At 38.5% G+C, this 13,396-nt stretch overlaps 1 protein-coding gene across 5 annotated transcripts in view; it reads right to left on the bottom strand.

The window, feature by feature from the left end:
• The window catches only part of ATP8B4 (ATPase phospholipid transporting 8B4 (putative)), a 152,154-nt gene extending 147,975 nt beyond the window's left edge, over nt 1–4,179 (bottom strand). For all 5 annotated transcript variants that reach the window (XR_005585498.1, XM_039491658.1, XM_039491659.1 and 2 more), the window contains exon 1: nt 4,093–4,179. Coding sequence is in view for 4 of the 5 variants with exons in the window: in XM_039491658.1 (XP_039347592.1) it covers nt 4,093–4,141 (49 nt within the window). In the remaining variant the exon portion in view is untranslated. The remainder of the gene's footprint in view (nt 1–4,092) is intronic.
• Between the last annotated feature and the right edge of the window lie 9,217 nt (nt 4,180–13,396).

The raw sequence follows: 13,396 nt of genomic DNA, 5'->3' as shown, positions 1-13,396 counted from the left end.
AATATTTTCTTCCTTTGGACTAGTTCATTCCAAATTGATAAATCGTTTGGGACCTGAAAAAGCAGGAAAGCTTGTTTTTTCTTTTCCAGATTATGAACAAACAAGAAAATGAAGGTGAAGATGATTGAGTTAGCTGCAGAAGCCAATATTTTAAGTTTCTCATGTTGACCTGGCTGACACAGTTGATTTAATTTTTGTTGGTTTTTTTTAAATATTTCATTTAACTATTTTAGTTAAAAACAATTTTAACAAAAACAAACCTGATTTTTAAAAACTTGAATGTTTAACTAAATTCAAAAATTCATATGCTTGCTTTGTTAAAATATATGTTTGCTGTTGAAGAAAAAATCCAAAACATATAACATTGTTTTAGTTAAATAAAATAATTTAAATGTCTGTCTGGTGATGTTCTCCTCCTAATACAGCATGGCAAGAAAATCCTCCAAATATTAATGATTAACCTGTTGAATTGGAGATTGTTCACCTCCCAGTGATTTCATAAATATTTGTTTCTATTACCTTTGGTAAATGAAATAACCAGTCATTCATTTTCTGATATAGCTGTAAAACTAATCTGAAAAGTTTTTGAAATAAATCACTTTAAAAATGTATAGTGTGTACCTTCTAAATATGAAACCTATATCTATCTCTGAGTTGTGAAGAATATGTATTAAGGTTATAACAACCAACAAGAATGCACTTTTATGTAGAAATCTATGATTAAATCCAGTCTTCCTGACTAGTGATTTAAATCATTTCCACTCTGGAATCTCTCCTTAGGCTTTGAGCCTAAGTGTACATTGAGCAGAGGTTTCAAGGAGGCTACAGCAGCCCCTTTACCAACTTGCCTACAGGCAATACCAAGACACATGCCACACGCTTTTGTACACACAAAGTAGAACTTAGATATTTGGGATGTTAGGAAAAAATTAGATCCAAAGTTTAGGGGTGGTTGATTTGATTTGGCTCATTGTAAGGATAGGAGAAAGTTGCAAATCTGGATCTAGGTTCGAATTCTAACCCCCACATTTATGCAATCTTTCATTGTGGTTTAACACTAGGAAACTCTCAATTTCCAAGAACTAAGGCCAAATTTTTCAAACCTGTTCTCCTCAAGTTAGGCTTCTAAATTAAAAGGGAACTGACTTTCAGAGATGCTTACAGCTCCTGTTAACTTCTGTGGAGGATATAGATCAGGGATAGGCAACCTATGGCACATGTGCCAAAGGCAGCACGCAAGCTGATTTTCAGTGGCATTCACACTGCCCGGGTCCTGGCCACTGGTCTGGGGGGCTCAACATTTTAAAAACCTTATTTACTTTACATATAGCAATAGTTTAGTTATATATTATAGATTTATAGAAAGAGACCTTCTAAAAACATTAAAATGTATTACTGTCACGCAAAACCTTAAATTAGAGTGAATAATTGAAGATTTGGCACAGCACTTCTGAAAGATTGCTGACTCCTGATACAGATGCTCAGACCTTCTAACAAATCAGGACACACACACACACACACACACACACACACACACACACACACACACACACACACACACACACACACACACACACCTCTCTCTCTCTCCCCCCCTCCTGGGGGGGAGGCACGAGGAGAAAGAAACACAACCTAGCTATGGGTTTAGGTGCCTAACAAAGACCTGTGTTTGACAAGATCAGCCTGTGCCTATGTGTTTTGCATATCACTTGTTTTACCAGGATTTCATGCCTTTACCATTGGTATAGAAATGCACGTTTTTAAAAGCACAAAATGAAGGAAAATTAATTATTCTGATGACTCTATCTGCATGTTAAAGTAAAGATCAGTAAGGAAGGAAAATAAATGACATTCAAATTGATATGAATTAATTATTTATTGTGTAAAATGCCATGAGATATACAATTATGTATTATATTTTTAATTGACAAAACAATTTAAAATTTTGCTCCAGAACCACAAAGTTTTAAATACCAGATGTAGCGTGGCCAATTTTCACAATTTTATCATGATTCTTGCAAGATTTTTTTCTTAAAGCCCAGATCCGGAGTCATGCCATTATGTGAAAACATCAGCATTCTTTTTTTTTTTAAAGATAAATTTCTGGCACCTCTGGCTGCACAAGAACCAGAAGGAAATGAAGAGAACGCAGCTATTTTTTTATTTAAATTTAATTTTTAAAATGCTATGATTTATACTCAATCTCATCATTTTTGAACATTCAAGATGGATGATACCATAGCTGCCCCATAACACAGAGGGATTCTAGTTTGCCATTAATGAGAAGCAGTAGCACAGGAATATAGAAGAACACAGTAGACAGCCAGACAGTTAGCAAAACAACACAATGAGAAAGCCAAACATAACAGACGGATGTTTACAGTGATGAGAAACTGAAGATTTAAGCAAGGTTCTTTTATTTTAAAAGATGTATACAACTGGCATGAACCATTTCAAAGTTTTTAGATACTGAATGCGGAGAAGGGGTGTAGCCATGCACACACTCAAGGCTCTATAACCCCAGAAGAAGGTTCGTACCATAAACAACAGTTATTAGATTATGAAGTACAAGTCAGGCCAAAAATCCAAGCAGAGAAGAGTCAGAACCAAAATGTCCGATTAAACACCCATACATTTCTATTAAATTTTGCAGCTGATCACTAATTTTTTGGCGGGGAGGGAGTCAAAGTACAGATGCATATCTGAGCCAAGTGCCCTCGTTTCAAAAACCTTTAATGGAAATTAACATTACTATCCTCTACCTATATGGTAATGATCATGATTTTCTCTATGATGCCTTTCATTCAAAAGAATCCAAAAATTGCTTCCCAAACTGAAATCATTTCCACTCACCTTTTTTTTTTGCTATATGCATGACTGAGATATGCATGACTGGGATAGGGCTTGTTTCCAACTACATAATCCCTTTGTTACAGGCTCCACCCCAACAACGATGCACAGCAGTGTTCTCTGAAATGCCAGCAGTTCAAAAAAGGTTGTACCATATATGTGGTGCAACACTATGTGACTGTTTTGCATCACGTTCCTAAAGAAGTCAATTAAACAGCAAGCAAGTAGTTAAAGCAGGATTTTGAATTTTCCCCTTAATACTTTGTTTGGTAGATAATCTTCCAGCCAGTAGTATATATTTTTGAAATTGCATCAAAAAAATTTTTTTTTAAAAAAAAAACCCTAATTTAGCACAGTTTTTGAGTAAATGTTGATGTGTAAGGTCACCAGAACAAATCTTTTAAAAAGTGGAGGAATTCTATTGGACAAGACTACAGCTTTGTATAAATAAAGTATTTAATAGAGATTGGCCCAACCAAAATCCTAAATCTAAATATCTCAAAATTTGGAAGTAAATTAAATTCAAACCTATTGCTAAATTTTTCAAATGGTCTTTTGTCTTTGTAATGGATCAAACTAAAACCCCAAAGTGAATTCATTACTTGAGAACCACTCTAACATTTGGATAGCAAGAGATGTGCCAGTCCTAAAAAGTGCATATCTAGGAAACATCACAATACCATTTTTAAAAAGTTTACAAAAAGTTCACATAAGCCAGATCAGTAACTTTAGCAGCAGTCAATATTCATGCTTTAGACCTTTTATGACCTTTTGTGGATTAATTAATTCCACAAAGCAAAGTGTGTTGCACTGTGATTCCTGGGAAATACACTAAAGAAGCAGGAAAAGCACAAGTTACCCTGAATTGTTTATTTTCTATTAAAAACTAGTTACAGGGATCCAGCTTTTGTGCGTTGGTGGCATCTGGCTCCACGGTAGAAGTGAGAAAGCTAAACTAAGTTTCATTTTCTGTTTCTCATTTCTCACAGATGTATGTCAGTGCTAGAAAGCACAAACAGAAACTTAAGGGAATGGAAACTGGAGCAGTGCAAACCAGATAAGTCTGAACTCATGTTCAGCTATCTGACTCACCACAGTTATCATACACAGAAACCTGTAAAGATCATTTTTATCAGGCTGATACACCCTTATATATGTTCCCCCCAACAGCAGCAAAGAAGAATTCCCAACTATCATAATCAGACCCAAATGAGCTTAAATGATAGTCACCCATTGAAATACCTTCATGCTCATCTCCTTCATCACCATTACAGCACTTAGATGATATCATGTGCTTGGCAGCCAATGTTTGCAGGTCAATGTGGCTTAGGAGTCTAAGTCCCTCTCGGTAAACTTTTAGCATTGCAAAATCTCCAGAGACCGCGATTGTTGAAACCATAGTCCCACTTCCCCTACAGTCCGGCACTGATAAGCTTAGCAGTCACACTCTAGGTGTGAGAAACGGAAGGGGTGAATCAGCCCAAGAGCAGCAAAAACTGACAGTTTGTAAATTAATATAAGCCAGTATGGTACAGGTTGAAAATAGAAATGGAAAAACAAAAAGCAGGATAACTGAGGGATAGCATTCGTGGGAACTTTGAATAACAAATCATGGCAGCTTCCACAACCTCCCTAGGCATTCTGTTCCACTGTCCTACTATTCTTACAGTTAGGAAGTTTTCCCTGAGATTTAATCTAAATTTGCTATGCTGTAGTTTGAACCCATTGCCTCTTTTCTTGCCTTCTGTGGCAAAAGAGAACAGCTTTTCCCCATTTCCTTTATGGCGGCCTTTCAAGTATTTGAAGACGGCTATCATATCCCCTCTTAATCTCCTCTTTTCCAAACTGAACATACCCAGTTACTTCAGCCTTTGCTCATATGGTTTGCATTCCATCCCTTCGATCATCTTTGTCACTTGCCTCTGGATCCTTTCCAGTTCCTCTACATCCTTTCTATACATTGGTTACCAAAACTGGACACAGTACTCCATCTGAGGCCTAACCAGCACCAAACAGAGTGGTACTACCATCTCCCATGACATGTATGCTACGCCTCTGTTAATGCAACCCAAAATTGGATTTGCTTTTTTTGGAACAGCATCGCATTGTTGACTCATGTTGAGGTTATGATCCACTACAAGTCCAAGATCCCTCTCCGAAGTGCTGCTGTCAAGCCAGTTATCCCCCATTCTGTACTTGTGCATTTGATTTTTCTTCCCTAAATATAGCACCTTATATTTGTCTTTGCTGAGTTTCATTTTGTTGTCTATAGCCCCAGTTCTCCAATTTATCAAGATCCCATTGAATTTTAGCTATATCCTCCAAAGTGTTTGCAACTCCCCCCAGTTTTGGGTCATCTGCAAATGTCATCAGTAGGCTCTCTATTCCTACATCTAAGTCATTAATAAAGATGTTAAATAATACTGGATGCAGAATAGACTCCTGTGGAACTCCGCTTGAGACTTACTTCCAATCTGACATCATTCCATTAAGAGTTACTCATTTTTTGCTGTTGTTTAGCCAATTATGTATCCACTTAATGGTAGTTCCACAGAGCCCACATTTCTCCAGCTTACTTATCAGAATGTCATGTGGGACTGTGTCAAAAGCCTTGCTAAAGTCCAAGTACATTATGTCCACTGCATTTCCCCTATTCAAACCAAACCAGTCACCCTGTCAAAGAAGTAAATCAAGCTGGTTTGGCATGATTTGTTCTTAGTAAATCCAGGCTGGCTGCTAGTGATCACGCCTGTACATGTTCTTGTTATAACTGCCGTGCAGGAGTTCTTTTGGCTTTGAGAATCATCAGGAATGCTGCAAAGGCAGCACATTCAACCCCAGGAGAAATGGGAGGGAAGGTCATTAGATCATTCAACAAATTATTGCTCTAACCAATCAAGGAGCAGTACTGACAAACTCCAAAGACAGTCCCAGAAATTCCTCTTTAGCCAGCACATAAGATGTGCACAAACTCAAATAAGAGCTTGTGATGTTGCACTCTATATGATTTTATGAAAATATTCTAATGAGTGTGAATGTAATGTAACTGGAATATGATTCATGCAAAAGGTCTCTTGTAAGGCATCATTACAAAGCTTAAAATCTACTGAGTGTGGTCATCCTATTTGTATAAATGTATCACTCTTGTATCTGAAGCTAGAAATATGAAATGTAAATCTGAGGTCCTATTGTAGTTATGCAAAGTGTGGGCCATTAATGGTGGTTTGAAATCTTGATGGCTCCCATCAACCAGGACAAGTGACTGTGGATGGCTCTGTTTGCTTGCAGGCCTTCCTGTGAGTCAGGCTGGGAAGAATGAGGGCTTGGAGTCTTACAGTGACATGTGATCATGTCACCTGAACTGGATTCCATCTCTAACCTGGTGCTTTTCCATTTAGAAGGAAGGGCGAGAACCCAGAGAGGGACAAAGGATTTCCACCTTGTGCAAAAGATATATAAGGGGGTGGAACAGAACAAAGGGGGTTGTAGTCATGAGAAATCCCCTAGCTACCACCTGAGCTGGAACAAGGGCTGTACAAGGGAAAAGGATTGTGCCCAGACTAGGAAGGTGTCCAGTCTGTGATAGAAGCTTATTGAAACATCTCTGAGGATGAGATTTTATCTGTAATCACTTTCTTACTGTATTAGACTTAGACTTGCGTGTTTTATTTTATTTTGCTTAGTAATTCACTCTGTTCTGTCTGTTATTACTTGGAACCAGTTAAATCCTACTTTTTGTATTTAATAAAATCACTTTTTACTTAGTAATTAACCCAGTGTATGTATTAATACCTGGGGGGGGGCAAACAGCTGTGCATCTCTCTCTATCAGTGTTATAGAGAGCGAACAATTTATGAGTTTATCCTGTGTCAGCTTTATACAGGGTAAAACAGATTTATTTGGGGTTTGGACCCCATTGGGAGCTGGGTATAGGAGTGCTGGAGAAGGAGCACATCTTAAGCAGTTTTCAGTTAAGCCTGCAGCTTTTGGGGGACATTGTTCAGACCTGGGTCTGTGTTTGTAGCAGGCTAGTGTGTCAGGCTCAAACCAGGCAGGGCACTGAAGTCCCAAGCTGCCAGGGAAAACAGGCTCAGAAGTAGTCTCAGCACATCAGGTGGAAGTCCCAAAGGGGGTTTCTGTGATCCAACCCATTACAGAGCTATTCTAATATTTCAGAGTTCAAACAACAGCTACAGAAACCCTCAAGTCTGCATGAATAAAGAGACCACCCACCACGGTAGAGGCAGAAAAATTCCTGTTCTTAGCCCAGAGAAAGGACTCAGCTCAATTTTCTCCTGTCTCCCCATGCTAGTTTCATGAAACTTCTTAAAGTGTCTCAGCTGCTTTGAAACTAATTGCTTCCTGAGATGCACATAATTTCCACTATCACTATAATATGTACAAGACCTGAGAATAGAACAGGTACCACAGAAAAGCCACACCATATATTTTCATTAAGCTTCAGAACGTACCAGTTTAACTAGCAGAATTCTAAGAGATCTACAACTGAGTACAAGACTACTATACCAAATTATTGATATTGCCTTTGGGCCTGGGTTCTAGGAGCAGAGGCAACTCCTGGATGGAGCTAAGTGCTTTTAACTGAGTTTGAGACTTGAGGGTGCTTCAGCATCTCCCACCATCAAGCCCATAGCTTTCATTCAGATTGCAATACTTTCAAGGAACAACTGATTCGGTAAAATGTGAGCTAATTTTGTAATAGAAAAACTTACTAACATAAAGCATAGTAAAGGTGACTGGAATTATTAATTATTAAATGTATTATCCATACAGTACCCAAAACTTGCTTGGTGCTTTATAGTCAATAAAATAGATGCTGCTCCTACACTGAAGAACTTATCATCCAATTGTGGGCTTTGTGCAACAGGTAACAGTGACAAAGTTGTGCATGGGCTGCTGGAGGTTGGTTATTGCATGCTGGAAGGTGTTAAAGGATGTCATCAAGCAGCTCTTTGATATTCAATCACAGATCTTGTTAAAGCCAATGGATGTGCTAAGCACATGGAAGGACCATTTAAGCCCCTTTACGAGTGATATAGCTGGAAACAATAGAAGCCACTGCCCAAGGCAATGGTCCATAGAGCAAGACCTGATTGGAAGTTAACAACAGGGCCAAGAGGTTCCAGGATCACAAATATGGATGCTAGGGGAATGTTTGGGAAGCTATGTGTGTGTGTGAGACAGACAAAAAAGTGATCAGACAGAGAGAGAAGCAGTTGTGAGCATGGACCTGAGAAGGAAAAGAGTGTAAGAACCTTCAGGAATGGAACCTGGGATCACGGGAATTCTGTGCTGCTGATGCCCCCATATCTCCACTGGAGGCGTAGAGTGGGCTCCCACAGGAGACCCCTGTGAGGCTGGGCTTGGCAGGAAATGCCGCACAGCAAGACCTGAGTGGCATACCATCATTGCTACAGATTGGCTGGTACCAGTACTTAAATCAAGAAGCCATGACAGAAAGCTGTCTAAGCAACAACATAAACTGCCTGCCTGTTTCCAATCCAGACCTTGCTTGCGATAGACCCTAGACTCTGCCTTCTGACCCTGGTTTGTCCTTGCCTTTGCTCTTCCATTGCTGTCTGTAACCTGGTGCCTCACCCTGCTCTCCTGGTAAGCTAAACCTGACTGCCTCTGATGCTTGAACCTTGGTTTGCCCTCTGATCTCCCAGTACCTGACTCGGCCTGACTCCTGCTCCGACCACTAAATCTAACTGCCCTCATCCTGATCCTGACAAAGAGGGAGACAGCTTCTGGTAATACAGAACTGAGTGGAGGAGCAGACTTGGAAATTAGGAGCACGGAAACAGCCTGCTGTTTGTTTCTACTATGCTCAGGGAAACAGGATTTTATGTATATTCTCTGTAAATAAACAGGATTGAACCATAAAGTATACTCGATTTGTGTGAGCCATTTATTCTGTGAAAACAACCCTACAAGGCCCCTAAATGCTCAGACAAAAGAAATAACAATATAACAAAATGGAAGCGAGGACCAGGGTTACCATGTCACGTGGTTACTCAGGTATGTTATACATACATCTTAAGTCGTCCTATATACACAATTTGTGTATTATGTTTTTGCTACCCAATTTTTTTTTTACTGTCACCATTTCAGTGATTCCCACTGATAGTTTTTGCTACATTAAATATACATTCATAATAGTATGTTACAGATATTCAGCTGTACAGTATTTTACATCATGAGCATGAATGTTCTTTACTCTCTAATGCAGTCAATAAAATATCACAGGAACTTGAAAGTAAAGAAGTTGTAAATTAGTTAGTAGTTCAAAGCAGTTTCATTTCTTCTAGAAAAAAATAATACTGTCACATTCTTCCACTTATATTTTTGGATGTAAACTTAGATATCCATCTGAAAGAGCTACAGATAATTCTTGTCTAATCGCAGTAACCTTTTATTCTGTCTACCTTACAAAATAAATGGAGAACCCTTTCCAATGTTTTAGCCTAAAATCTATCTCAAAGAACTGAATAATAAGGGTCAAAAAACAAAACTGAAGTCAGTACTGGAAGGAAAAACTGGGTTGCGGAAGAATTCTCCCTATAGTTTCCTACAATTGTCATAATGTAACCAAGAGAAAAATATATTTTTAAGTTGAAGTTTTTCCCCATAGCTAAAAAGGTATGATCTTATGAATTAAGATAATTGTATGTTTAACCATAGAGGCATTTCTAAGATCATAAAGAGTTCTCAGTTATCCTGAATGCTAAAAGTAAAATCCTGGCCCCACTGAAGCCAGGGGCAAAACTCCCATTGTGACTTTCACAGGGCCGGGATTTCACTGTAAATCCCTAATCTTTTTTCATCTTATGCTAGTGTAAATCTCTTTGCCTGTTCAGAGTCCCAAGAAGTCAAGGAGATACCACACAGGTAAAGGAATCTGCACTAGTGGATCCTGATGCAAGGTCAGGGTGTAAGACAGAAAGAACACTCATTAAAATACTTCATGTTCCCTGGAATTGGCAAATCCACAAAAAAATAGCTAGAATTATACTCTGACTCTTAGAAAAGCATTTTTGAATGTAAAAATATATTTCTATTTGCAAAAGAATAGTCTAATCTATTTTCACATAAAGATAAGACTTATCGGGGGTTTTAATTATGAAGAATCTTTAATCAAATATGCATGTAACTATGTTTAAAAAGAAGATTTAATTAATAAAAAATAAAAAAAATAAAACACTCACACATGTAAAACAAAATTCTAAAGCTACCTACAAGTTCCATGTCTATCCTCAATTAAAATATGAAATCAATGGAAGAGTCTGAAACATATTTTGTTTAAAGACAGAAACTCTTCAGTTTAGAGCCCTTTAGATAGATGATTAAAATGTTCATTGTATGAAGGATCATTAAAATGAAATGTGGGAAAGTCATCTGTAACAGGCTGGATTTCCATGTCATTGAAAGGAAAGACTGCCCACGCTACCAACAGTGTGATTCTGTAGTACAATGATCTTTATAGCTGAACATATGATCTACATCAGCGGTTCTTAAACTTCATTGCACTGCGACCCCCTTTTGAGAACAAAAATTACTACATGACCCCAGGTGTGGAGGGGGGGAGACAGAACCTGAGCCCCGCCACCCCAGGCTGAAGCCCCCAGGCTTCGGCTTCAGCCCTGGGCCCCAGAAAGTGTAACACTGGCCCAGGCGACCCCACTAAAATGCAGTCCTGACCCACTTTGGGGTCCCGACCCACAGTTTGAGAACCACTGATCTACATTCTCTCTTTTGGCCAGTGTATTGCTTTATAAAAAGAAAACAGCTTGTCCTGAAAGCAATTGTCCATTTTCATTGGAATTATACCTCAGAGTTAAGATTAATTGCTTACCATCTCTGCTCTACATAATTAAAATTCAAGTCATAAAAAATTTAAACAGGAGATATGTTCTCTTTATAAACTACACACATACATAATCTCCTATACACACACACAAAACAGATCACTTACCTAATAATTTCTTCTTTCTACAAATCATCATCACATTAGGTTACTTTTCACAGGGTCCCAACTGCCAGCCTACATGAGTAAATAAAATACATATCTTTAGAGCACTTACCAAATGATAGTATCTTGCACTGCTGTTTTATGTTTGATATGGTAAAATTATCAAATTAATTCTTATGGTATTTAGTTATTTATTGTTCATATTAGTTACTATATTGAATTAATATAGTTTTGCCTTTTCTAAAACTAGTTAGATATCAATAATTTGGTTAATATAAACAGAAGAAAAATCATGCAAATTATTTTGGTCCAGATTCTGCTCTGGAATGTGCAGACACCCACTGGCTTCAATAAGAACAATATGTAAACATTCAAAGAGAATTTGGCCCATATATAGCTGGAGATTTATTTTAAAAAAATAGTAGTAGCGGAAGACTATAGAACAATAGCTAGTGTAGTCAATGTGCTGTTGCTAATGATAATACTAAAATTTCCAAATCTGCAGAGCCACTCCTATTTATAGCGCTGTTCATCAGAAATATTCTAGGTATTTCAGCAGATCTGCAAAGAAGTCTATTTACCACAGATCAAATTCAAAATTTAAAAATACGTCTCCCCCAACCCCAACATACACAGAATATTTACATTTTTATTAAGACAGAAGAAAATATTTTACAGTCTACTCAGAAGATCATTCAGAAATAAGTTTGTTCCAAGCATAGCCCATGCTCCTTGCGGCGTCTGACGTTGCTCCTCTGGCAAGCAGTATAGAAAGAGCACTTTAGTAGTGGAGGTACTATGCTTTGTTAGTGCACAGCACAGCAGAGACAGTAAGACCTGCTATAACTACTGATCTTTTAACAAACATATTCTCAAAAAGGTGGAAATAGGCCCAAAACAAAACCATGGATGAGAAAATTAAAACTTCTACAGCCCAAGTCTGAGCATGGTGTTAGAGCTGCTCAGAAATATCATATTGGCAAAGTATGCTATTTCATCAAAGCCAAAGAATTTAGTGGAGATGTGCTGGTTTCCTTGAAACTTTCAGCACAAATGTGTTTTGGTGTGGTTGGTGGTGGAGGGGGTTAAGGTAGAGGGAGAAAGAGACAGACATTCTGTAATTGGGTCAAGTCCCTGCTCTGCCTGATTTGAAGTGATGTGGGATGAAAATCTCTGCTCTGAATCAGGCAAAGCAGGGACTTGAGTCTGGTCTCCCATAGCCCAGTCTCTTATCATCAGGGAACAAAGGGTAGGAATTAATGGTAAATTCTCAGAATGGAGAGAGGTAACTAGTGGTGTTCCCCAAGGGTCAGTCCTAGGACCAATCCTATTCAATTTATTCATAAATGATCTGGAGAAAGGGGTAAACAGTGAGGTGGCAAAGTTTGCAGATGATACTCAAGATAGTTAAGACCAAAGCAGATTGTGAAGAACTTCAAAAAGATCTCACAAAACTAAGTGATTGGGCAACAAAATGGCAAATGAAATTTAATGTGGATAAATGTAAAGTAATGCACATTGGAAAAAATAACCCCAACTATACATACAACATGATGGGGGCTAATTTAGCTACAACGAGTCAGGAAAAAGATCTTGGCGTCATCGTGGATAGTTCTCTGAAGATGTCCACGCAGTGTGCAGAGGCGGTCAAAAAAGCAAACAGGATGTTAGGAATCATTAAAAAGGGGATAGAGAATAAGACTGAGAATATATTATTGCCCTTATATAAATCCATGGTACGCCCACATCTCGAATACTGTGTACAGATGTGGTCTCCTCACCTCAAAAAAGATATTCTAGCACTAGAAAAGGTTCAGAAAAGGGCAACTAAAATGATTAGGGGTTTAGAGAGGGTCCCATACGAGGAAAGATTAAAGAGGCTAGGACTCTTCAGCTTGGAAAAGAGAAGAGTAAGGGGGGATATGATAGAGGTATATAAAATCATGAGTGATGTTGAGAAAGTGGATAAGGAAAGTTATTTACTTATTCCCATAATACAAGAACTAGGGGTCACCAAATGAAATTAATAGGCAGCAGGTTTAAAACAAATAAAAGGAAGTTCTTCTTCACGCAGCGCACAGTCAACTTGTGGAACTCCTTACCTGAGGAGGTTGTGAAGGCTAGGACTATAACAATGTTTAAAAGGGGACTGGATAAATTCATGGTGGCTAAGTCCATAAATGGCTATTAGCTAGGATGGGTAAGAATGGTGTCCCTAGCCTCTGTTGGTCAGAGGATGGAGATGGATGGCAGGAGAGAGATCACTTGATCATTGCCTGTTAGGTTCACTCCCTCTGGGGCACCTGGCATTGGCCACTGTCGGTAGACAGATACTGGGCTAGATGGACCTTTGGTCTGACCCAGTACGGCCGTTCTTATGTTCTTATCAGGCGCTAGCCAGACATGTGCATGGTTTTGTTTGCATTCTACACTGGAACGAAAAAAAATTCAAAACCTCAAAATTTGCCATCAAATGGAATTGTCATTCTCCAGTCAGCTCTACCAGGATTGTCTCCACCTGAAAAATGCTGAGTATTAAAAGGAAAAGGCAAG

Source organism: Mauremys reevesii, linkage group 10 (genome assembly GCF_016161935.1).
Source record: "Mauremys reevesii isolate NIE-2019 linkage group 10, ASM1616193v1, whole genome shotgun sequence".
Lineage (NCBI taxonomy): Eukaryota > Metazoa > Chordata > Testudines > Geoemydidae > Mauremys > Mauremys reevesii.
Note: the sequence above shows the minus strand (reverse complement) of the source record. Positions and strands in the feature narration are given on the sequence as shown.